Source organism: Barbus barbus (assembly GCF_936440315.1).
Source record: "Barbus barbus genome assembly, chromosome: 16".
Lineage (NCBI taxonomy): Eukaryota > Metazoa > Chordata > Actinopteri > Cypriniformes > Cyprinidae > Barbus > Barbus barbus.
The window spans coordinates 26,203,292-26,231,264 of NC_136744.1; the positions used below are offsets into that span (position 1 = coordinate 26,203,292).

Consider the following 27,973-nt stretch of genomic DNA (forward strand, 5'->3'; position numbering starts at 1 on the left):
TTTTTCTGTTCAAGCGCAAGTTGTGGAAAGAAAGGCAATGTGTGCGCACAGAACATACTGAATGGACCTACCTTTCATGTCTTCTTGCCCTTTAATGCTTTAAACTCTCTTGAATGTTTAAGTCGGCAAGGCTTAAAACTGGCACCAGGCCATCTGATCGGGCAGTCCTTATTGTCCAGCCATTGGCCTTAATTGTAGGCCTAATTAAAAAGGCTAAAATACAACTTTGACGGTAAACACTTAAAAACTTTGCTACTGCAGCTCGTTACAAAGGTTTCACTCATTAGTTATTGCATTAAAAATTAAAATTAGTGATTTTAAAAAATGCGAAGATCCACAAGCAGAAAGACATATTTGTTAAGGTAAATCAGAAGTGCACAGACTGTTTTGTGAAGGTGTAGGCTACATTTACCTTCACTAATTGACCTTCCTGCACTGTTCCTAACTTAATGTTAGTTCATAATGAATTTAACCAACGTTAACACAATTAGTTAGCCTATCTGTGTAAAATATGTCCGACTATGTGCATATGTGTAGTTCATGCAGCGATATTTGTGTATATTTTATATGACAGACCTTTATGTTTGGATGTTTTGTTAATGGCATTTATTACTTCAAAATTAAAGGCTGATGACTCGTGCTTTGTGATTATCAAGATTGAGTGAATGTAGAATGTAGTTATTGTTGATGAAGGGCCCCTCAAGAGGAAAAGCCCAGGGGCCCCTTACGGTGTTAAGGTGTTCAGTGTCACATGATCCTTCAGAAATCATTCTAATATGCTGATTGGTGTTTAAGAAATTGTCTGTTATTATTATCAGTGTTGAAAAAGCGACGATAGCTATAGCAATAATGATAAAGGTATTTATTTAAATCGTTCTAAATGTAAAGCGTAGAGTCCACACCACAAATATAACGATTATTACACAGAGGAACAATATAGTTGGAATCACTTTCAAAACAAATTTTTTTCCAACTGAAAGCCAATCAGAATCCATCCTGTTCTAAGGAGCTTTAGCATTTAAAGCAGCAGGTCCTGCACATGCTTATAATAAACAGAACAGTGTGGATGCTGATAGTTATCATTTTAGTTTTATTTGAAGTTGTTGTTTGTGGTGTGAAGGGCCTTAAGATTTACAAAAGATATCCAGGTTATTAAAGCTAGAAGACTTTAAGGAAATTGTTAAGCATTAACTGTTGTTGGTTGTTTGGTTTGAGTGAATGAAAAGAGGCTGTTTTTGTTCTGTAGATGGTCTCTTGTCTCATCTGTCACTGCTGGATCTCTTATTGAGGGTCTCTCCTCACCCTGGTGTCACTTTCGCTTTCATTCATGCTGAGATGTTGTCTGACACATGTCAGTCAGAGAGAACCGTCTTTTCAGGGTTTGGTCCAAACTATCAGGCGCACATTCAGGCCTGTCTTCAGGCCGTTCCTCTGCTCTTTTACTGAAGTTTAGTGTCTTTGTGTGTCTTTGGCAGACTGGGCAGAAAATATGAGCAAGAAGAAGGGATGGAGGAGAGAGAGAGAGAGCGAGAGAGAGAGAGAGAGAGAGAGATTGAGTTTTCAAACTTCATTTTATTATATGTAAAATAAAATGTACATACAAAAATCCCCAGAAAACCTAAAACCTAAAACCTAAATGACCTCAACAGAAAAGAAAAACGCAGCTCTTCTTCCACTACTTCACAAAGAATCCCATTTAAACACCAAATAGTTTCAAACATTAGAAGATCATGTATTGATTTATGATAATAGAAATCAATTAAAATCCTAGATTTGACAAGTTTAGAGAAAACATAAATTGCCATTTTTGCTTGCCCCACAAATTAATCAACTGAGACTTATAACGCCTACTTTTAACATACTTAAAATCACAAATGAATAATTTCATTGTAAACATGGCATTGTAAGAATTAAAAAGCATCTCCAGCATATCAAAAAGGGGCTTCAGCCTTATACATAAATGCATGAAAAAGGGTTTCTCTTTGTAAACAAAAAGGGCAACAATCAGTACCGTCAGAATTAAACAGAGAGATAAAAACATGTACAGCAATGGCACCATGCAATATTCTCCATTGCAAATCCCCAGTTTTCTTAGCCAAAGATGACTTATATAAAGCTCTCCATTCTGGTTTTTCATCTATATTAAGCTGAAGTACATCTCTCCAACGTGTGTCAGATTTATTGTTCAAAAAAGTTTTATTAAAAGCTTTTACACAAATTTTATATAATAATTTGCCAGGTGCAATTTCTGAACCCACAATTATCAAATCTTCACAGTCTAACAGCATATCATTACATTCTCCCATAATTGGACATATACTTCGGAAAAGGGTCTTGACAATTAAAATTAATGGACCCCTTTGAATATTGGTCTAACAGTTCTTTTTCCTCTACAGTGAGGGCCGAGCTCCGAATTTCAAGAGCCTTTTGCACAATTCTACAAGATCTGAGTCTCAAATGTTCAGCAGTTGCAGTCACATTTATGAAATCAGGTCCTGCTATTTGATACAATTGACCGACTGTTGTCACCTCAGCAATCCGCAAAGTTCTTTCTGGTATTGCAAAAGATGTTTCATGTGACAGATCCAGTCACGAACCGCAGACTAAGGGTTCTTGCAGTAACCAGAAAAGAGAAAGACCAATATTTCCTCTATTAATTCTGAACAGAGACCAGACATTAAAAAACTGGAGCATCACAGAGTTTTAGTCTTTGAGGATCCAGCCAAAACAAAGCTTTGTCCAGGCCTAAACCTTCAATGTTCCGAAGAATTGCACAGGCAACACTCACCCAACTTGACTCCATAGGAAACAAACTGTGACCGCAATTGGGTATATGTAATCCACACACATCAGATCTTATTTTATTTAACAATGGATCTAATGCTAGGGAATATAGCATTCCCGACAGTGCACAACCTTGTCAGACACCCCTATATACTCTAAAAGGAGAGCATAAGTCACCATTCATTTTTAAAACACTCTCAAGGTTTTTAAGGTGTTTATCATTGAAATAAAACCAGAATCAAAACTAAAGGCTTTCATGAAGCTCCATAAATATAAATGCTCGACTCTATCAAAAGCCTTCTCTTGGTCAATCGATATTAGCCCAAAATCTAAATCAAAAAGTTTACCACCATCTAGAATATCTCTAATAAAAGAAATATTATCAGAAATTCTCCTGCCTGGCACACAATAAGATTGATGAGGATGAATCACATGTTCCATAGCTTTACCTAATCTAATTGCAAGAGCTTTAGAGAGCAATTTATAATCATTGCACAGCAGGCTTACAGGCCTCCAGTTACCAATCTCATTAAGGTCACCTTTTTTTGGTAACGTTATAACTGCCCTTCGGTAGCTACGTGGCAAAAGTTAATTTTTCAGACTCTCGTTAAAAATTGCTACTAATTCTGGGCCTACCTTTGACCAAAAGGCTTTATAAAATTATTATACCATCTATTCCGGGTATTATACCATTTTCCATCATCTTCAATGCCTCTTCAATTTCTTCTAAACTTAATGTTTTACTAATTTCATTATTAACATCTTCAGCTATCTGTGGTAAATTAAAAAAAAAAACCAAGATGATCATATTTTACTTCTAAAATTTCACTTTTATATAAATCCTTATAAAACTGTACAGCTCTTTTCCTGATATCTACAGGACGAGTCAATAAAACTCAGTTTTCAGATCGCAAGGCATGGATAATTTTTTTCTGGCCATTCTTTTTCTCCAGATTTAATTTTTTTTTTTTTGAATGAGCGTCCATGAGCTCAACACTTTGATACCGAAATCTAATTATAGCACCTTGTGTAGTCAAACCCAACAACTCAGCTAATACATTATTTTTCTTCTTAACATTTTCCATGACATTGCCTTCTTTCGTAAATATTGGAACATCTTGTAATTTCATTAACTCTTCTTCCAGGACACTCATTGACTCTTTAATTTCCTTTGTGGCATTTCGCGTATACTGCTGACTTAATTGCTCTAAATTTGCACCTTTATAAAATCCCACCACTGTTGCAATGACAAAAAAAGTAGATTTCATAATCTTAACATTCATCCAAAATTCTTTAAAACCGTCTCTAAAAAAGGAATCACACAACAAACTATTATTGAAATGCCAATATGCACCTTTTGCCTTTATATAATTATTTGTCATAACACAGAAAAACATACTGGAGTTATCATGCATTCTCTAAACGTGCTTAACTGATGTTTAAAAATATAAAATCTATCAAGCCTTGCCAAAGATATTTGATTATCATGAGCATGAGCCCAAGTATATTGTCTCTGTGTGCCACGGAAATTTCTCCAGACATCAAAAATGCTATTTGATTTCATTAGTTGAAAAAACCTCTTCCTTGATTGCATGTGAGGTTCGATATGATTCCTATCCATACCACTTTCAGTACAATTAAAATCTCCTCCTAGTATTAAAAAAATCATCATTGTTTCATTCACTCAAAACTTTATCCAAAGTGTTTAAAAAAATCATTCTATCTAAAGCATTAGTTGGGGCATAAACACAAACAAATACAAAAGAGCTGTTTTCAAAAAACGCATTGATCGCCAACAATCTTCCTTTAATAACTTCTTCAACATTGTAAGAATGTGGAATAAAATTCCTTGAAAATAACACGGCAACACCACCACTTAACGACTTAAAATTGCCAAACCATTAAATTCTCTAATCCAATCTGCAGTATTTTCTACATCACTATGAGTTTCTTGCAGAAACAACACATCAATATTCTTATATTTCATCAATTCAAATGCTTGATTTATATTTAAAGAAGCAGAGCTTATTTCCCCCATAGAAAATAAAGGAGAAAAGCAAAAAAGACAAAGAAAAGAAAAAAGATGTACCAAATTACCTATTTTAGTTTTCTTTCAATTCCTCTGACTTTATCTTCGTAAGAATTTTCTTTAAACGGTACACCTTCTGGTCAGTGAAACAATTTTCACTTCTGAACGTATTTATTTTTCAATGAACTGCATTATGTCTGGAAAGTAATCTTCTATTTTCACCTTCCTCGGATTCTTTGTTGTTTTCAAAAAAGACTTAATGTCATCAACAGTGTAAATTCAACTGGAAAAACCACCCAGAGGCAGACTAGCACTGAAACTGCACTCTGAAACCGCTTTCACTATCCGTGTCCGTCTGACTTAAACCAAAACCATCTTTTCTTTTACCTTGTTTATGACATTCCACCAACTTCCTTTTTTGTGGAGTTTTAAAACAACATCCATCATCGCTCAACACTGCAACCTCAACCTCAGGATTTTCTTCTTCAATTACCATTTCCTCCTTTTCACCATTACTATTATCTGGCTCACCTAATTCTTCCGCTATCTGTTCTACTCCAGAGGAGATTCTAACTTCTTCATTCTCACTTGCAGCAATTTCATCTTTTCCAATTTCTTCTGAACTTTCCATCGGATTTTCCAGAGCAACAAGTGCCGTACTTGGACCCGGCATCTCAGCAGCAACCGCAGCAACATCATTTTGCACATTTTCAGTGACAACAATCAATCCATTCCTATCATTTCCTTTCTTTGGACACGCACGGATGAGATGACCATTTTAGAACCTCGTTAGAACCTCGTTAGAATATCTAAACTTCTCGCACTTGGAACCGCCATGCTCCCAGTACACAGACTGGGAGCATAAATCCTCAAAAAAACAACTTCCCTCTCACTACTATTACCAAAAGACACAACGCAACTACTAACAAAATTACCAAGGATAGAAAAGGAGGAAAAAAAGTAATAAATCACTCGTGCCTCGCACTTCAATCAAACACTCTCCATCCACGCTCCACACTCACCCGACGCATGCGCACTGCACACAGACAGAGAGAGAGAGAGAGAGATAGATACCATCACCTCTCCCGTCCTCTCTCCGTTCTGATCCCTGTCTATCTCACCTGACCTGCATTAAGTCTCCTGTCATTGTAGCGACAGTTGTCATGCTAACACCCGGAGCCCCGGCACTGTCATCACTGCACTTATGGGCCTGTCAATCAAACTGAGAGAGAGAGAGAGAGAGAGAGAGAGAGAGAGAGAGAGAGACAGAGAGAGAGAGAGATAGGGAGGGGTAAACAGAGAGAATTGTGAGGGCAGAGCCTGAAGAAAAGGGCAGGATTTTGTTTGTGCAAAAGGAGCGATAGAGAGGACAATGGAGAGAGAAAATCACATTCTTTTATTTTTTGCTAGCTGGTTTGTTCATTTGTTTATTTCCTACTTTTATTTTTTTATCCTGATGTTTATTTCATTTGTTCTTTTAATTGTTTGTAAAGTCCATAAATGAGGGATGTGAGGGAAATGAGACAGAAGAAAGAGAAAGATGGAGTTTTTGTTTGTTCGTTTGTTTTTCTTTTGATTTATTTAGTTTACTTTGTTTTCTTTTTCTGTTTGTTCAGTTTATTCGTTGCATTCCTTTTTTGTTCTTACTTTTGTTTTGTCCATTTGTTCATTTTCCTTTTTTCTGTCATTTGTTTGCTTGTTTGTTTGTAGAAAGCTGTATAAAGGAAGGATATAGAGAAGACAAAAGAAAGAAAGATTGAGTCTATTTGTTTATTATTTTCTATCATCTGTTTTTTCCCTTGTTTGTTAATTTTTCAGTTGTTTTTATTTTACGTTCTTACCTTGTTTCTTTTGTCTGTTTGTTTATTATCTCTTATTCATTTGTTTGTCCTTTCTGTATTTTTGTTTGATAATTTTACATTTTATTAGTAATTTGTTTTTGTAAATTAGTTCTTTTACGTTCTGTTGTCGTTTTCTTTCTTTCTTTTCTTTCTTTGTTTGTTTCTTTGTTTCTTTCTTTCTTTCTTTTGTTTGTACGTTTGTTTCTTTTCTTCACAGATCACACACTGATTGGCTGAATGCATTCAGAAGTGTAAGCTGTTTATTCGATTATTGAGATGAAGGAAGTGAACATTGCGGTCCGTTGCTGTTCCACCCGTGTCACAGTAAAACTCTGGCAACATTTTTTGTAACAAACTGTTTTGGCCGGTTGGCTGAATATACTGTAGAGTGGCACCAGGCGAGCGCTGGTCATAATCCACAGTCACAAACACACACAGAGGGTGAGGTCATCATCAGGGCACGGTTGAATCATGGATTGTAATAGTGGCACTGACAGCAGCACACACTCCCACAACTCTATGACTCTGTACACCAGCAGCACCACCAGTCAACTGAAACCCCATTACCAGCACCCAGCCATGATCCATCACAGAACGCTCTCCAGAGAGAGAGAGAGAGAAATTAAACAAGCTCTTACATCATACGCTTACCTTGACATTAACACCAGCACCACAAAAAAATTAAGTAAAACTGTAAAATAACATCACATTTGACATCCCATTTCAATGAGAATCAGCCTTAAATAATTGAATCAGAAGCACAGTCCATCACACTCTACAGGCACGAGCTCTGGGATTCACACACATCAAAAGGGATTTTGTCAAATGCGACAAACACCCAATATAGACTCCACAGACAGACTCAGGCAAAAATATCCCATCTATAGGGATATTTTTAAACACTATATGAGCTGAAGACTTAAGACTATACATTTTTGACAGAGCCTTGGATTCAAATGCAGCTATATCAGATCATTATTGAAATGCACATAGAAAATTAAAACAACAAACAGAACTTACTAAATAAAAGAGCAAATTGGAATGAAGTCACACCCTAATCATTGATAATGAAACAAGCAATTCCAGTTCTGGATGCTAATTGGTCATTTTCAGCCATGCTAAATCTGATTATCAGTCTTTAAACAATTTTTGCATTTCTCTCATTTTTTCTTAACGTGTTTGTGAAACAAATGTATTATTTAACAACAACAGTTTTAAATCATAGGAAGCCTGTGCTATTTTCACATGACCTTGCAATATTATTTTCTTATTTTAGCAAGCAGCTTCTGGTAATATTCATAGAAAAAGGTGTATTATTATAAATTTTTACTTAAATTTTAACAAAAGTTCCTATAGCATATTTTTTTTAATTTAATTTGTGCTGTCAAACGATTAATCGCATCCAAAATAAAAGTTTTTTACATAATATATGTATGTGTACTGTTTATTTATTATGGATATATAAATACACATGAAGTATATATTTTGAAATAATGTAAATGTATATGCATTTATATATTTATATTATTATATTTAGTATTATCTATAAATATATTTAATATATAAACATAACATATTTTCTTAAATATATACAAGCATGTGTTTGTATTTATATATACACATAATAAATATACACAGTACACACTCATATAGTATGTAGACAAAAACTTTTATTTTGGATGCGATTCATCACGGTTAATTGTTTGACACCACTAATATATATTTATATGTATCTATGTGTGTTTGTGTGTGTGTATATATAGTGTATATATACAGTGGGTACGGAAAGTATTCAGACCCCCTTACATTTTTCACTCTTTGTTATATTGCAGCCATTTGCTAAAATCATTTATGTTCATTTTTTTTTCCTCATTAATGTACACACAGCACATGGGGTGAAAAAAAAAATTGACAGAAAAACACAGAATTGTTGACTTTTTTGCAGATTTATTAAAAAAGAAAAACTGAAATATCACATGGTCCTAAGTATTTAGTCCCTTTGCTGTGACACTCATATAACTCAGGTGCTGTCCATTTCTTCTGATCATCCTTGAGATGGTTCTACACCTTCATTTGAGTCCAGCTGTGTTTGATTATACTGATTGGACTTGATTAGGAAAGCTACACACCTGTCTATATAAGACCTTACAGCTCACAGTGCATGTCAGAGCAAATGAGAATCATGAGGTCAAAGGAACTGCCTGAAGAGCTCAGAGACAGAATTGTGGCAAGGCACAGATCTGGCCAAGGTTCCAAAAAATAATTCTGCTTCACTTAAGGTTCCTAAGAGCACAGTGGCATCCATAATCCTTAAATGGATGACGTTTGGGACGACCAGAACCCTTCTTAGAGCTGGCCGTCCGGCCAAACTGAGCTATCGGGGGAGAAGAGCTTTGGTGAGAGGGGTAAAGAAGAACCCAAAGATCACTGTGGCTGAGCTCCAGAGATGCAGTCGGGAGATGGGAGAAAGTTGTAGAAAGTCAACCATCACTGCAGCCCTCCACCAGTCGGGGCTTTATGGCAGAGTGGCCCGACGGAAGCCTCTCCTCAGTGCAAGACACATGAAAGCCCGCATGGAGTTTGCTAAAAAAACACCTGAAGATTCTCTGGTCTGATGAGACCAAGATAGAACTTTTTGGCCTTAATTCTAAGCGGTATGTGTGGAGAAAACCAGGCACTGCTCATCACCTGTCCAATACAGTCCCAACAGTGAAGCATGGTGGTGGCAGCATCATGCTGTGGGGGTGTTTTTCAGCTGCAGGGACAGGACGACTGGTTGCAATTGAGGGAAATATGAATGCGGCCAAATACAGGGAAAACCTTCTCCAGAGTGCTCAGGACCTCAGACTGGGCCGAAGGTTTACCTTCCAACAAGACAATGACCCTAGGCACACAGCTAAAATAACGAAGGAGTGGCTTCACAACAACTCCGTGACTGTTCTTGAATGGCCCAGCCAGAGCCCTGACTTAAACCCAATTGAGCATCTCCGGAGAGACCTAAAAATGGCTGTCCACCAACGTTTACCATCCAACCTGACAGAACTGGAGAGGATCTGCAAGGAGGAATGGCAGAGGATCCCCAAATCCAGGTGTGAAAAACTTGTTGCATCTTTCCCAAAAAGACTCATGGCTGTATTAGATCAAAAGGGTGCTTCTACTAAATACTGAGCAAAGGGTCTGAATACTTAGGACCATGTGATATTTCAGTTTTTCTTTTTTAATAAATCTGCAAAAATGTCAACAATTCTGTGTTTTTCTGTCAATATGGGGTGCTGTGTGTACATTAATGAGGAAAAAAAATTAACTTAAATGATTTTAGAAAATGGGTGCGATATAACAAAGAGTGAAAAATTTAAGGGGGTCTGAATACTTTTAGTTTTTTTTTTTTTTGCAAAAACAGATAACTTAGTTTTTAACAATTCTCAGAAATCATGTTTTTTCATTGTGCATTCCAATTAATCTCAATCAAACTGCAGTTGGGTTATTTTGACTAGGTAAAAAAACATAAAACAAACAAAAAAACAGCTGACTAACACAATAAACACAATAAAAACATGATAACAGTTAAAAAAACCTGATTTTTGAAAATGTTATCTGTTTTTGCAAGCAAACTCTTCATATATATAAATATGTATGCACAAATGCATACATTTATATATTTATTTTATTATTTATGACACTGCAAATGGAGGGTAAAGTCAATAATAGACAGCTGTACACAGTTTTTGTCAGTTTGCAAAGGATCGATTGATTGATTGATTGATTGATCGATCGATTCATTCATTCATTCATTCATTCATTCATATATTTATTTAAGGTCAGGTTGGAAAAAAGTTGTTGGTACCAGGCTGCTACAATGACTGCTTTATAGGAAGATCCAGTTGTTAAAGTTTGTGAGGTTCATTTATTATAAGATTACATTTTTGATAAGTGCTGTTTAAGACACTTACTAAGCAAGTAACAATATCCTCATGCACATGTTTATATTCGTATGTTTGTTTTTGGTCATAACCAATAAATATTCTGTAATATTTTTATGTTTGGATGGCTTGATATTACTTTTGTTTCCCACTAATGTTTCTGATGTTTTTGGTACAACCTGTCTCAGTTATTATGGCCTCATACATTTTTGGCCTTAAAGGTCATGTAAAGAAAACAAACTATGGTTGGTCACTTTAAATGTCATCAGATGGTGTCTTCCTGTCTAAGTGGCCAGTTCTTGGCTGGATTAAGCTGCAAATTGGACCAGACGTTGACTATTGGCAAAGTCTGACTACATAAGGCTATTGAGAACGAGACTGTGTATGTGTATAATTACAGCAAATAGCTGCGGAAAACTCTACAGATCAGTTTCAGTCCACCAAAAAAAGCCCCAATAGCAACTGTCTGATAACAGACACCTTCACATCTGCTTTGATGGATTATCATTTCCAAAAAAGAAAACAAATTTGCTATATATCAGGAGCTAACAGATGTTACACTTGGCGTTTGTGTGTGTGCGTTAGAAAAGAGAAGCGTCACTTGTCATATTCTGTTTTTCTTTCATACACACATACGCAGCTGCGCTGTTGTTTCTGCGGTGACTTGTTTTTTCAACCTTTTGTATTAATTTGCATAAAGATACAAGTCAGGTTTGAATCTGTTTTCCTTCAGCACTGAAGAACTTTATTTCCATGTGCATACAGCTGTCTATATGCTATTACACAACATCTACTTCACTAGGATATATCTCATAATGTTCCTGTGCTGTATTTATTGTCAAATGCACTGTCATTTTGGGCAGTTTTTATGATTCTGACAAGTGCCAAATTCAGCATCTGTCTCTGTGGTTTCAGGAAAGACTTTATTTCCCATTTTCAGGAGAACAATGTAACATGATTTGATACTGAATGATTATATATTCATATACTATACTTATTACTATGGTGCATGTCTGCCTTGACAGATTTTTTTTTTGGTTGTGAATTGATTGATTCGTAAAGAAAATACAGATTGTTTCTCTGCAGAAAAGTGGATTATGCACTACCATTTATAAGTCTGGATTTTTATTTTATTTTTTTTTTAGAAATGAATACCTTTAAATTGATCAAGTAAATTTGTAAATTTGCAAAAGTTCTACAACATTTCTATTCCAATTAAATACTGTTCTTTTTAACTTTTCTTTTCATCAAACAATACAAAATCTCACATTTTCCACAAAAAACTTTGTTCTTAACATTGATAATAATAAGAAATGTTTCTCGCATCAAATCAGTGTATTAGAATGATTTCTAAAGGATCGTGTGACACCGAAGACTGAATTTCATTTTTATTTTAGTTTAAGTTTAGTCATTTTTGTGCTTTTGTGTTTTTTATACATGTTTCAGTTTTACATGTTTCATGATGGCAACATTTCTAAAGTTTTTCATCTAAAATGTAGCTTTTATTACAGCTTTATTAAAGATTTTTAATCATTTCTGCATTAAAAATTGAGTGCCACATATCAGCTTCTGTCTCAACCAATGGCGTGAGTTTGGGGGCGGGGCTGTCTGACTATTTTACTCAGTATTTGTTAATTATGTATATTTATGCTCATTAAATGATCACTTTGTTATTTTAGCAATGAGCTAAAGTCAAACTTTTTTTGTAAACAATTGAGAGTCAAGTCTCCAGTGCATGCACTCCTGTAAAAAATGTGGAGTTGTGGAGAGCACTCCAAATCGAGTAGACATCAGTGCGGCTCACTGTGGTTTAAACAGCAGCAGAAATAAGGCTGAGTGAGTGTTGAGGTGTGGGTGAACATGTCAGTGAGACCTCTTATGTGTTGTCACTCATCTTTACTTTCTTTTCCTTTACTTTTATAAAGGCAGTTCTGACAATTTAAGAGGTGAAGCAAAAGCTTGTGTTGTTTTAGGACAGAGGACAGGGCGGCCAGTTCATGCCAGCCCATCTGGTGTGAGGAGAGTTCTTCCCCTTATGCTCCTTCCTGAAGAGTGACTGTGTGTGTGTTCAGCGTTAATCGTGCAGAACAGAGTACTTTGTAGGGTAGGACAGGGGATGCTGACACCATCATCTCACCATTAAAACTCAGACTCAAGGATACACAAACACACACATTCACATACAGAACGACCAAGAGTATGCGTCTTGATGATGCTCATTGCTCTCTGTTTGTGTGTTTCTCTCTGCAGGCCACGGATAATGACATTGGCACGTTTGGAGTGGTTCGGTATTACTTCAGCGATGAGCCAGACCAGTGAGATTATCATTCATTAACATACTGTGACCTTTCACACTGATACAGCATCCTGTTTAATTCATTAATTTCCTCTGATTAATTTAATCCACATCTCTGTAGATTTGCATGCCTTTCTCTTCTGATTTCTTCTGTGGCTGTGTTTCAAATTAAATACTACCACACCGTTTACTGCATGCCACACAGTACATAATGTGTACTGTCATGCAATATTTTATGTTTGTTTAATTTGAAAAAAAAAGTTGAAACATGCATGAAATATGAAACATTATGCAATGACAAAACGGCTTATAATGACATCACTATACTACACACTTAATTCAATGAGCAACATCCTGTTATCAGCTAAGTTTCTAGCTTCTAGCTTAAGTTTCTAAGAATCATTTGATTTAGTTCGGAACTTTGTGTATCACAAATAATTTTATTTAGATCAAATGTAATGATTCACGAACTGCACTCCGAAATCCTGATCTGAAATGATTATTCAGATGGGGACTGCCTAATGCAGATTTCGAATCATTTGATTTAGATCGGAACTTCGGAGCAGGTTCACAAATCTTTTGATTCAGATTGGAACTTCGGAGCAGGTTCACAAATCTTTTGATTCAGATTGGAACTTCGGAGCAGGTTCACAAATCTTTTGATTCAGATTGGAACTTCGGAGCAGGTTCACAAATCTTTTTATTTAGATCGGAACTTCGGAGCGGGTTCACAAGGGTTCACACATCTTTTGATTCAGATTGGAACTTCGGAGCAGGTTCACAAATCTTTTGATTCAGATTGGAACTTCGGAGCAGGTTCACAAATCTTTTGATTCAGATCGGAACTTCGGAGCAGCTTCACAAATCTTTTGATTCAGATTGGAACTTCGGAGCGGGTTCACAAATCTTTTGATTCAGATTGGAACTTCGGAGCGGGTTCACAAATCTTTTGATTCAGATTGGAACTTCGGAGCGGGTTCACAAATCTTTTTTATTTAGATCGGAACTTCGTGTACGGTGAATCATTTGATTCAGATCTGGACTTAGGAACTTGAACTAAAGTTAACATGAATGTAATAAGTAATAAAAAACTAATAAAAAAGTTACATAATACCATAATAGTATATACAGTAAATCATTGTCAAAATTTTGATGATTTTTTATGTTTTTGAAAAGTCTCTTATGCTCAGCAAGGCTGCATTTATTTAATAAAAAATATAGTAAATGCAGCCTTGGTGAGAAGAGACTTCTTTCAAAAACATAAAATAAAAATTTTGACTGACTGTATAATACTAAAATCACTTACAACTGTGCACAGTATACTTATGAGTATATGGTAGTGTGCTGTTCTAAACATAGCCTTCATGATCTAACACTTTCAAAGTTCTCATTTGCTGGTTAATTAATTTGTCTCTTTAAGTACCTCTCTTGCAACAATTAATTGGTTAACGGTTACTCATTTCCATATATTAACTCCTCCTCCAGGTTCTCATTGAATGCTGAGACAGGTTGGGTGACTCTGCGAGACCAGTTGGATTATGAGCTCATGAGACGCTTTACTCTAACAATACTGGCCCGTGATGGAGGAGGGGAGGAGACTACGGGACGCCTTCGCATTAACGTGTTGGATGTAAACGACAATGCGCCAGTCTTCCAGAAGGAGGCATATACGGGTTCACTCATGGAGAACGAACAGGCACCACAGCAAATAGTCCGAGCCCGGGTGAGAAACAAAAAGAGATGTGGAGTTTAGAAAAACTAACTAGAATCAGGAAACGCTGTTCACAACACATTTTAATTTTGTAGCTTGTGGTAAAAAATAACAATTATTAATGGAAAATGTAGGGCAGAGTCTGATTTTGTCCTTCAGGTAGTGAGTGATTGGATGGTGAAAAGTGGATGCTTTGTGTCAGAATGGATGGGAAGGGTTGAAAAGTTTTAGTTGTTTGTGATGTCAGCTGAGTTGTAAGCGAGCACAATCAGACCAAGAATGTGAAATGAAGACTGAGCCATTGAATTGAATGTGAATGTGAAAGGCCAGCTCTTATAGACTCCCTGATCCTTGTTCTGATGTGCAATTGTGGGTCAGTCACTCTGTTAGCATTCAGTATGTCTCAGTTAGTGTTTAATTCTCTCCGCATGTGGACACAGCAGCACTAATTCCAGCCGTCTGCTTTAATCTGTGCTGTGATTGACAGTTTGACATCAGTTGCTCCAGTTATCTGTCCAGCAGGTGGCGATGCGTGTTGTTGTGTGTGTCTGCCAGTTCACATTGTTTTTGTAATCCTTCTATCATATTCACTATGTGTACCATTATTTTTTAGTATCTGAAAAGCACAAAAATGATACTTAGTTAAGGCAAGGAGTGATGCGGTATTTAATGACTTTTATACATTGCCATTTTGTGAGATTTAAATGTAAAAGTGATGTTCTTGTTTTTTATTTATTTATTTTTTTCTGAAGGATGAAATGCTGTGACTTGTGTTATTTTAGTACTATTTCTTAATACTATAATGTACAATTAATCTATAATTTATTTGTTATTATAATGCAATTTATATATTATATAATAAATATATATAATAATAAAGGGTGTAATAGCAAGTTTTCATCTAATATTTTATTTGAGCTTTATTTTAATTAATCAAAAACAATTTTTAATACTTTAACACTATAAGCTATTAACACTTTCACACTATAAAACATTGCTTTGTTTGCTTTTTTTTTTTTTATTATTTATTGCATATGTTTTCCTTTAATTTAACTCCCATTTATTATTATTTCAGCAAATTCTCAAGGCATTTCTAATTTTCGCTTATATCTAATTGTAAGTTTTTTTTTTTTTAATCTAATATTTCTATTTTATTTTATTCAGCCTTCAATGAATTAAAACAAATTTTAGTAGTTATAATTTTAGTTAACAATAACAACATATATGGTGATATAAAAACCCTGCTCTCTCTGTTTGAGTGCTAAATGTTGGCTTCTAACCCAGCCAAGCAGGACGGTGGGAGTGTTTGGGAAACGTGTTTGGAGACTGTCATTACGGTAATGATTTAATGACCTTCTGTGTTGGCCTGTGTGTGTTTCTCAGGCGACGGATGAGGACTCTCCTCCCAATAACATCCTGACCTACTCCATCATCTACGCCTCTCAGTTCAGGTCACATTTCAGCATCAGTGTGGTGGAGGGCTACGCAGGTCTGTGTTCAAATCAAAGTCACGTAATAGTATGATTTCACTGCTTGTTCAGGCTGGTGATGGGTTACATTATGCGCTCTCCATCGCTCAGTGCGTTAGCAGGGAATCAGATTTGGGTTTAACACCTTACAGCGTGAAAATGCCTTTCGAGAAGCCTTTGTGACCTCTGCTGTTTCACAAATGGATTATAGATGGCTGTCTAGTAAGCATGTGCTGATATTCTGATTCTGATATTTGTTTTTCTGTTTTAGATTTATTCGATTTGTGTGCCATAACTCCTGTTTGTTTGTTTATTAGTCATCACCGTGAATCGTCCTCTGGATTATGAGCAGGTTCCAGGTGGACTGATCTTTCTGACTCTAATGGCCAGAGACGGAGGGAACCCATCCCTCAACAGCACTGTTCCAATCACCATAGAGCTGTTTGTGAGTTTAAATTGCTCAGAAATAACAGTAAAGACTTTTATAATTTTGCAAACGATTTTTATTCAAATAAATTCTGTTAATATTTTGAACTTTTTATAGATAAAAGAATTCTGAAAGGAATATATCAAGTCAAGTCAATATTATTTGCATAGCGCTTTTAACAATACAAATTATGCGATAATTGATATATTGTTAGACAATCATATAATGATACATCACGATATTTGTCTAACTATGAAAACAAAATGCCTGTGAAAAGGTTAATTGCAAGTTTTCTTTCTTTATTCAAGTCCAAACTGTTAGAAAACAGCAAAAAAAAGTTCTGTAAATCAGTTTTAACATGTAAATTAATCATTTTATTCTTGGACTTCTTAAAAGCTTACACTTTTCTCTGTGTGTAAACCAACACATTTAACTGCTTATCATATATATATATTATAAACCTGGTATATTTAAAAATTTACCTGAAATGCTTTCTCTGAGGTCGATTGACTAGAACGGTTAATCCATGGATAATTTCTCTCTGACATTTCTCTGCTCTTTTATTATGATTCCGATTAGACACATTTCATCTGAAAAACAGCAGGGGTTTGACACATCCACGTCCGTGTGTGTGTGTGTTATTACTGAACGTTGAACTGAATTAAAGTGGTAAAACAGTGTATGCGTCTGATATTGAATAATTTCCCATTGCCATAGCCTGTGAGTTTCCATTAAACCCCCAAAGCACTCCATCAATACGTTTAATTATAACCAAAAGCTGTTTTTTTCCCTGTGGAAAATTAATGAGTTAATATTTAAAGACTTTTTAGATACCTGATACACTGATCTTCCTCCGCAGGATGAGAATGACAACCCACCCGAGTTCAGCCTCCCGTCTTACATCGTCAACATAGCCGAGAATATCATTGCAGGTACATTTACAATAATATTATCAAAAAATGGAAGAATATATCAACATGTAGCACATGTACAGTGCTCAAAACCTCATGACAGCATAAGTGGATTCCTGTCAGTGATGATTTACAATGCTCAGCCAGCTGTACACTAGTTCTGTTCCACACTAATATAATGGTTTGTGTGAATAAGTGCTGTTTTCCCAGAGCTAGGACAAAGGCTGTTGGTAGTTTTGTTTCAGTTCTGACCACCCAAAACCACAACCAAAAAGCTCAAATGCTCCCTAGAGAATCTAGTTACAGTTTTATTCTAAACCTGTTAAAGTTGTACAATTAATTTCGCCTAAACTGCTTAATACACAGATTCCATCCACTCTTGTTTTTGTGCTGATTTATTTTATTTTTTTATTTTATTATTTAATTTTAGTTTATTTTTATATATATATATATATATATATATATATATATATATATATATATATATATATATATATATATATATAATTTTATCTCCCACTATTTGTTTTTGATGTTGTCATTGTAAAGTTTTGTTTTTGTGCTAATCGTTTATTTTTATTTTTTTATTTTTTTTATTATTATAATTTTTTATTTCATTTGATAAAATGTACCACTATTTGCCAGGGATGGTGTCATTTGTAATGCTTTCTTTTTGTGGTGGTCATTTTTTTTTTTTTAGTATTATGTGAGTAATAGTGCTCATTGTAGTATTTGCTTACCGAATTCAGTTTTTTTTTCTTATGTCTGTTTGTATAATGATTTGTTATTGGACTTGTTTTTCTTGCATTTATTTAACTATCTATTGAGTGCAACTCCTTCCAAAAGGAGAAACACAAATTAATTAACAATGGTGTTTCTCATTCACACCACATGACAAGCACTGTGTTTCCTTCACAGTGTGCAAATATCGTCTATTCAGCTGCTATTTTTTTTTTTCTGTGCGCTGCATCATTCTGGACATATTACAAAACTCCTTCAAGATATTTGTTTCTGTCTTGGTTTATTTTCTTTCTTTTTCTCTTTTTATCATTGTGTTTTAATTGAGCAAGAAGGTGGTGCGCAGAGGAAAAAGACATGATTCTCATGCATTTATTCACTCGGTGCTTTTACTCCACACAATAGACTCGTCTTCAATCATCAAAAGGAAATTACATTTGCTCTGTTGTGCGCTTGTGTGTGTCACGGGTACTGAACGCACTCTGATGATCCTGAAATCCCTGTCTCCATCAATGCACAGCACTGCACACTAACTAACCACTTCCTGTCTGAAGACCATCCCTCATGCTTTGCCTGTCTGTCACTTCATCTTGTTTTTTCTCTTCGTACAGCTGTCTGTCTCACACATTTATTATGTGATGGCTTGTTTACATTCTCTTACCTTTCTCTTTTGTCTCTCTCTGTGTCAGGAGCGACGGTGTTGTTTGTGAACGCCACAGATCTGGATGCGTCTCGGGAGTTTGGTCAGGCCTCCCTCATATATTCCCTGCAGGGCAGCTCACAGTTCAGACTCAACACTCGCTCAGGTGGACAACGGCACACACATTCACACCTGCCCTTTAACCCTCATGCTCGCTTTGGGGTCTCACAGATCAAAGGTCCTTTTAAATAACAGTCAGTAATCATGTCTGCTTGTCCCACGTGCAAGTGTTAGTTGCCATTTACATTGTAGTTATTTATTTATTAAAATTAAAATTTGTATTTATTTTATTTTTTTAAGAATTATTTCTAGTACATTTTAAATAAAATATATTTATTTAATTATATTATTTTCATTTATTTATTTTCTTTTTAAATTAATTTTCTGATAAATGCAAAAACCCTTCCAAAAGAAGTCAAAACAAAAAGGTTGAGAGTCTTGAAAATAAATGTAAACTCTAGGCACATTGCAATTTCTGTGCCATTTTTACTTGGCGCCAAATAAATGCTCCTAAACAGAATTCCCATGTGCATGAAGAAATTACGTACATTAATATAGCCAGCTGCTTGCACACTGTGTTGGATCATTATCGAAGAGTATATTGACAACAAATAAATAAGTGCTGTCATTCTTTCTCACTTAGTATAGTTATAGTAATTATTACAGATTTTCATATCACATAATATGTATTTTTTTCTTTTAAAAGTTTGGAAGAATTGGTGTAAAATAATGTTTTTGAACAAGTTTCAAATAATCCAGGTAGCCCTGCCCCAAACTGATTTCATTGGTTGATTTAATGTTATTATATGTGGACCACTCAATCAAAAATCAAAACTGCAATTCTAAACAGAAGCAACAATATTACTATGTACATTATCACCACGTTTTGAGTTTTGTCCAGCTGCCTGTAACAGGTTCATATGTGTCCAAGCTGAATATGACTGTATGTGTGTGTAGGAGAGATCACTACCACAGCTCTTCTGGATCGAGAGATGAAGTCTGAGTATATTCTGATCGTAAGAGCCGTGGATGGAGGGGTTGGACCACAGCAGAAAACCGGCATTGCTACGGTAATGCCTGACCCTTTGATCCACCTTCGATAGACATTTAGACAACTATAAGTTAGCTTACTGTGTATTACTTGTAAGAAGATTTGTTTATTGTGATTATTATTAATACTATATTTAATTATTTATTGAAATTAGGTGTCTATTAGGGGTGTCTGTTTTCTTCAAATTTTTAAGCAATCTGTGTTTTAAGTATCTGTGCATCTGTCCACTGCAGGTGAACATCACTGTTCTGGACATAAATGACAATGCCCCCATGTGGCGAGATGAACCATATCAAGCAAATGTTGTGGAGATGAGTCCCATCGATACTGACGTCATTACTGTGAGTGCACTGATCTGACCTTTAACCTCTGAACTGACTTTTTGACCACAAACTGGCTTATAAACTTAATATAAAATATATAAAATGAATTCTCTTGTGACCTAACAACCTGACCTTTGACCTGTACGTGAAGGTTGCTAGTGATACATTTGTTTTTCAGTTCCTCTCAACTTAAACACAAATACAATAATAACTAAATTGTTTTTAGAGGAATATGTCTTCATTTTTTTATTTTTGTGTAAATGTAACACCTGAATAACATCCTGAATTTCTTTTTTTTTATAATTATTATACATTTTTCACTGATCAATTTCTCTGTCTGGTGCTGCTCTCAGATCTCATTCTCCATTCAGTGTTTTCTAATTTGTCCATTTTAAAATGCGGTCTGGCATCAAACCTGACATGCCATGATTTTTTAATTGAAATCAAGTGTGAATGAATTTTGGGTGAAGACATAAGTGAATCATTCCCCTTTTAGGAAGTAGAGAGTCATGGTCTGATTAGACACCAAAAAGACTAAAATCCCATCATATAAGATGTGTATCGAATCCTGTAGATGAAATAAGAAACAGAAACACTGGCAGTTTTGAAGCAGCGGATTGAACCTAGTGTCAGCAGGTAAACATAGTTGACAGTTGATTTTATGAGTGATAATGTCTTACAGTTTCTCTCTGAGTCAAATCCCCACCGTACCCAGAGGAGCAAGTTTCCATCTCCTCTCCGTCTGGAGAAACCCCCCCCCTGTCCCTGCCTTTGATCGGCTGCAGTTTTGCAGCTGAATTCAAAGTGGGCTCTCACCTCGGTGTCCTTGGAACGTTTTACAGAGATTTCTATATTCTCATATTACTCTATTGCTTGAAGGGGGTCTTCTTGAGGGGTTTTTCCTCCTTTGGTGAATGAATAAATTATTTCATATGTTAATGTAAGGCACACCATCTCTACTTTCAGCCTCATACGGCCAGGGACCATTTTGAAGAGGCTAAGGGTTTCCAAAATCTTAAAGGTGACTTTCTATGCCCCTTTTTACAAGATGTAAAATAAGTCTCTGATGTCTCCAGAGTGTGTATGTTAAGTTTTAGCGCAAAATAGCTTGTCAAAGTTGCCACTTTTAGAGCATGAACCAAAACGCACAGTTTTTGTGTTTAAATGCAAATGAGCTGGTGCTCCCAGCCCCCTTTTCAGAAGAGGGCGGAGCTTCAAGAGCTCATGCAAACCGGCAACAACAGACAATCTCACACACCAAAAATGTCAGAAACTCTCAAGCGGTCGACTTCATATTGCTTTCATATGCAATTTTTAACTACCACGTTCCTATTTACAATCATTCTGGTAGAACGTGAAGGCAGCATCAGTGAAAACAGGCAGAGACGGTGGTAGCTTTAGCAATATTGCCCTGACAGAGTGCCAAGACGCTCTTTCAGAAAGGCTTTGGAAAACAAAATATGACATTCTTGCTTTGTCTGGAGCTGCCATTCACGCACTAGGCGTTGGTATTAATTAGGGAAGTACGATATTAGATTTTTGCCAACATCCGATATGCCGATATTTTTTAAATCATTTTGGCCGATAGCGATACCAATATATATTTCCCTATATTGGTTTTGAAACAACACCATGTCTCTCCTGTGCGGAAATTATAAACAAATTATTTTTAGTTTACATTTTAAGCCTTTATTCCGATTCTGATAATGTCGTGCATCCTTAGTATTAATCCCTCTTTCAGAATCAACTTTTGCAAAAATCCAGCGTTGAAATTACCATTGTTTGTGAGGCAGTCTGGCGTAAAATGAAAGGCACAATCATGGGACTTTACCGTTTTTTTCCAGGACATTTCCTCTGAAAATGAAATTTAACCACAGTGTTCTCAGCGGCTCTGATGGAGGGAGTCTATGGAGACTCCTATGTTCATTTGTGCATGCCAAAACACAACACTTGAAATGCCTCTTTGGCACTGACAAGCAGCTACAGCAAGAAAACTGTAATTGCGGACCACTGCTTCTCACTCATGGCTGTGTCTATGCTAATAGGGCAGAGAATGTCACAAATCTCCCTATGACAATGTGGACGTAGGGAGAATCTGGAATCGCTTGTTCTGAGAGACTGTTTATTATTTATTGGGATTATAAAACAATTTGTTGGTGGATTTTTACCATTATAGGCTGGTTGTTTTCACACATTGCGGCCACACAACTGTGTTCAGACACCTTATAAAAGTGATTTTTGCAAAAGAGGTCACCTTTAAACTGTAATATGATTGACTAGCTTTGATGTATTTCCATGAGTCAGGGTTCACAGGGTTATCAGTCCACCAGGAAGCAACATTATGTTTACCAGGTTCCCATGCAGGCTACTACAACAAACTCGTTTAAGTGGTGCCAAATAGCACTAAAAGTGGTTCATTGGCTTGTAATCATAGGGGAAATTCTGATGACTACACACGTTTTCTGTTATTTTTCAGTGTTGACAGCTGTTTTAATTTAAATTAACTGCCACTTTGTTGCCATTACTGTGGTATCATTGATTTCAGATTTGCCTGCCACTAAATATCACACAGTCTCAATAAGCCAGACTTTTGGCTATTGGCATATAGGCGTCACCTTTGGCTTCTTCATAGGGAGTTTTAAGACATTAAGGCATGCTTTTATTTAAAGCTGTTTTAAAATAACATGGATTCTAAAAAGCTCTATATAAATACAAATCACTTGACTTGAAAAGATGGTCCAGATTACAGTTTATTCTGGCCAAGAACCACCCAATTAAACAAGAGAGACCATTTGACCTACTTTTTTTTTTAATCAATTTTACCACAATAATACAGGGTGGGCCATTTATATGGATACACCGTAATAACATGGGAATGGTTGGTGATATTAAAGTCCTGTTTGTGGCACATTAGTATATGTGAGGGGGCAAACTCCTCAAGATGGGTGGTGACCATGGTGGCCATTTAGAAGTCGGCCATCTTGGATACAACTTTTGTTTTTTCAATAGGAAGAGGGCCATGTGACACATCAAACTTATTGGTAATGTCACAAGAAAAACAACGGTGTGCTTGGTTTCAACGTAACTTTATTCGTTCGTGAGTTATTTACAAGTTTCTGACCACTTATAAAATGTGTTCAATGTGCTGCCCATTGTGTTGGATTGTCAATGCAACCCTCTTCTCCCACTCTTCACACACTGATAGCAACACCGCAGGAGAAATGCCAGCACAGGCATCCAGTATCCGTAGTTTCAGGTGCTGCACATCTCGTATCTTCACACCATAGACAATTGCCTTCAGATGACCCCAAAGATAAAAGTCTAAGGGGGACAGATCGGGAGACCTTGGGGGCCATTCAACTGGCCCACGACGACCAATCCACTTTCCAGGAAACTGTTCATCTAGGAATGCTCGGACCTGGCACCCATAATGTGGTGGTGCACCATCTTGCTAGAAAAACTCAGGGAACGTGCCAGCTTCAGTGCATAAAGAGGGAAACACATCATCATGTAGCAATTTCAAGTATCCAGTGGCCTTGAGATTTCCATTGATGGTGCACCACCATATTATGGGTGCCAGGTCCTAGCATTCCTAGATGAACAGTTTCCTGGAAAGTGGATTGGTCATCGTGGGCCAGTTGAATGGCCCCCAAGGTCTCCCGATCTGACCCCCTTAGAAGAGTGGGAGAAGAGGGTTGCATTGACAATCCAACACAATGGGCAGCACATTGAACACATTTTATAAGTGGTCAGAAACTTGTAAATAACTCACGAACGAATAAAGTTACGTTGAAACCAAGCACACCATTGTTTTTCTTGTGACATTACCAATACGTTTGATGTGTCACATGGCCCTCTTCCTATTGAAAAAACAAAAGTTGTATCCAAGATGGCCGACTTCTAAATGGCCACCATGGTCACCACCCATCTTGAGGAGTTTGCCCCCTCAGATATACTAATGTGCCACAAACAGGACTTTAATATCACCAACCATTCCCATGTTATTACGGTGTATCCATATAAATGGCCCACCCTGTAGACTAGAAATATTAAAGACAGAAAATGTTTATGAACTATGCAAGCAGAATTTCTATCAATTCAGAAGTGAAATGTGTTAATTATTCCATATATGTAACTCAAATCATAGCAGAAGTTGTGAATTTTCAGTAATTTTCAGTTTGTACCTCAAACAGAACTCAAATTTTTTTTAAATATTTATTGCCACTAACCTTTAAGTTTCATTATATGCTAAACAACTTTGTATCCAAGCAGGCTGATGCACATATAGTAGCATTTTTGCACGCAAAACAAATCATATAATCTAAACTGTGAGCAAAATCTGTGGCCATGGCATCTGAGGAAAAAGTTAACTAAATGCAAACTGACAGTTTTACAATATATTGGAAAAACTGTTGAATTTGAGACGTGGGTTTAGTATGGGTTCCAGTTAAATGTGGTCAGGCCTCTAGAAACCTGGACTTTAACCCTCTGCTTGTAAATGTTTAGGTGTTTTATACTGGCTCTGTCTTTGGCTAAATATGCCCCTTATTGTCTGGTAATTAACAAGCCAGTCCTGAATTTCATTAGGAGGTTCCGATGACTAATTAAAATGTAGCCCAGAGTCAAGTGCATACTTGATTACCCTGCTGGACACCGTGCAGGAGAGAGAGAGAGAGATAAAACAGAACAAAGGAAGAAATAGATGGATAATTTAAATCACAGAACAGTGGATGTAAAAACCAAATGTCTTAAAGCATGTTTGACTTCTACACTCTGGTAGGGGTTCTGAATCCATCAGTCCACTTACCACTCAACACAGTGGTATAGTGTGGTTTAATCAAGTAACAATTCACCCAAAATAAATATATATATATTTTTTGTAATCATTTATTCTCTATCATGTCATTCCTTTAAAACAAAGAGCCTCTAACACTAGCATTCTCTATTGTTTTTCTATTTTATATACTTGTTTTCTTTTTTATTTATTATAAAAAATGACCCTCTAACACTAGCGTTCCCTATTCTTTTTCTACATTTACTTTGCATTTATATTTAATCAATTAGCAGATGCTTTCATCCAAAGCAACTCACAAATGGGGAACAATAGAAGCAACCAGACCAATGAGAGAGCAACAGCATACAAGTGCTGTGACAAGTCTCAGTTAGTCTAGCACAGTACACATAGCTAGGATTTATTTATTTATTAATTTTTTTGAATAGAAAAGATTAGGATAGGATAGGTCAGTGCTAGTATTAATTGGTCAGTTGGTGGCGAATTAATACTAACACTTACCTATCCTTGTTTAATTTTTATTTATTATTTAAAAAAAAAAACCTTGCTATGTGTACTGCGTTATGCTAACCAAGACTTGTCTCAGCACTTTTGTAGGTTTGATTGCTTCTATTGTCCTCATTTGTATGTCACTTTGGATAAAAGTGTCTTCTAAATGAATAAATGTAATGTAATGTCATGTAAACTGATGTTTAACAGAATTTCCAAGCTATTCTTTTTCACGCAACAAGTTTGGGGTCAGTATGATGTTTTAATTTTTTTGAAAGAAGCCTGCTAAAGCTGAATTTATTTGATTAAAAAATACAGTAATATTGTGAAATATTTTTTAAATTCTTTTTGAATATGTTTTAAAATATAATTTATTCCTATGGGGGAAAAAAATAAATAAAAAAAAATTAGCAGCCATTACTTCACTCTTCAGTGTCACATGATCCTTCAAAAAAAAAAAAATTGTTTTGATAAATAGATAACAGCATTTATTTGAAATATAAATATTTTCTAACATTATAAATGTCTTTGTTGTTCTTTTTTTTGTATAAATTTAATGCATCCTTGCTGAATAAAAGTATTATTTTCTTTCAGAGATGTCTTTCTTTGTCCCCAGATTTTTAAATGGTAGTGTATACAACATGAGAGGCCATTTTCATTGAATCACAGTTTAAATTTCAGTCTGTTTCTCACACAGATTTGTGTGACTTCAGAAGACTTTAAATACAGGTCATATGGAATACTTTTATTCTATGGTGCTTTTTATCATTTATGAACCTTGACAGCCCCTTGTCATTGGATGTTTCCTTAAAAAAGCAATGTGGACTTTCTGCAATGCATCTCTTTGTTGCAGTGTTTTGAAAACGCTGCAGTGTTTCAAACATTTCAGGGGAATCGACCTGCAAACGGCTGCACATTAAGCTGGGACTACGGTGGTCGAGAGAGCTCAATGCGCTGCAACTTCAGAAAAAACATGCAAATAGAAAAAGCACCAGCAAATCAAGAAAACATCTTCATCAGTTTGACAGCAGGTGCTGCAAATACTCACAACACAAACAAATAAAGAAATGCACTGCAAATGCTCACAATTTTATTTGCAGCGCGTTTCTTTGTTTGGTTGTGTTTTGAGTATTTGCAGTGCATTTCTTTATTTGTTTGTGTTGTGAGCATTTGCAGTGCGTGCGTTGTCAAATTGATGAAGTTGTTTTCTTAATTTGCAGGTGTTTTTTTTCTTCTATTTGCTGTGCATTGAGCTCTCTCGGCCACCGTATGGGACAGGAGAACATATTTTAACATCACAAAATCACACACATCACCTTTAAAATAGTCTATAAACATGTCTGAGTAAATGCATGTGTGAAATGTCCCCCTCAGAGTTCAAATCAATTAGATAAACTTTACATTAGACCTGTGCTCTACATCATCTGTTTAAACTCTAATCAATGGAGAACACAGTCGTCTGGTCCTTCCTGTTTTAATAATTATAGACCTACAGAACCTTTGTTCTCTAATGACCAATTAAGTGATTTTCAGTGCTTTTCCACCAGCACTGTGAATAATTGATTGGCTCTTTAAAAAAATATATCAGCCAGGGTTTTAGACAGTTATGCCCCATGCATAAATCTCCCATCATGCTGTTCTGTAGGGAGAGGGTTGGTGGGATTTAATTTCTGCGACTAGCACCTAGTTTTGTGCCGTTAGACTCATTTTTCTTCTGCTTCTCTGTGCAGGTATTAGCGGTGGACCCTGATAATGGTGATAATGGGACGGTGGTGTACGCTATAAATCCAGAGAACCCCTTCTACACCATCAACCGCAACACCGGGAAGATCCGCACCAGTGGGGCGGTGCTGGACAGAGAGAGTCAGAACGCCCGGTCCGCACAGCTTATGAGGACCATCATTGTCTCCGCTACCGACCGTAAGCAACTCTCACCTGTCCCATAATGCCTCACTCTGTCTCTGAGGTCACAATAAAAATAGTTTTACAGTTGCCAACTTTCAGTTTCTTTATTTCCGGACTGTCTAGCCTGTCTTGCTGTCTTCCTGTCTAGTCTATGTGTTCAGAATAGCATTCTAGCATAATGGTCTTACCAATTGCAGTATGCAAACTTTCTTTATTACATACACTACCATTCAAAAGTTTGAAGTCAGTGAGACTAAAATAATACTTTTATTCAGCAAGGGGTGATAAATTCATCAAAAGTGACAATAAATACATGTATAATGTCACAAAGAATTAATTTTTTTTTCATCACAAGAATAAATTATATTTTAAAATATAAGATACAAAACAGTTAAACATGTAAATTGTATTTTATTTATTTAATTTTTCTGTATTTTTAGTCAAATAAATGCAGAAGAGATTTATTTATAGTGAAAAAAAAAAAAAAATATATATATATATATATATATATATATATATATATATATATATATATATATATATATATTGTATATATATATATATATATATATATTGTATCCAGTGTG

General features: G+C 35.9%; 1 protein-coding gene across 1 annotated transcript in view; it reads left to right on the forward strand.

Moving 5' to 3' along the window:
* LOC306882661 (cadherin-23-like) overlaps positions 1-27,973 on the forward strand; it is a 258,486-nt gene that overhangs the window by 173,812 nt on the left and 56,701 nt on the right. The window contains exons 13-21 of the mRNA XM_079437468.1: positions 12,825-12,889; positions 14,356-14,593; positions 15,965-16,070; positions 16,368-16,495; positions 17,337-17,409; positions 18,816-18,932; positions 19,784-19,896; positions 20,111-20,218; positions 27,212-27,401. Of these exons, the coding sequence (XP_079293594.1) occupies positions 12,825-12,889; positions 14,356-14,593; positions 15,965-16,070; positions 16,368-16,495; positions 17,337-17,409; positions 18,816-18,932; positions 19,784-19,896; positions 20,111-20,218; positions 27,212-27,401 (1,138 nt within the window). The remainder of the gene's footprint in view (positions 1-12,824; positions 12,890-14,355; positions 14,594-15,964; positions 16,071-16,367; positions 16,496-17,336; positions 17,410-18,815; positions 18,933-19,783; positions 19,897-20,110; positions 20,219-27,211; positions 27,402-27,973) is intronic.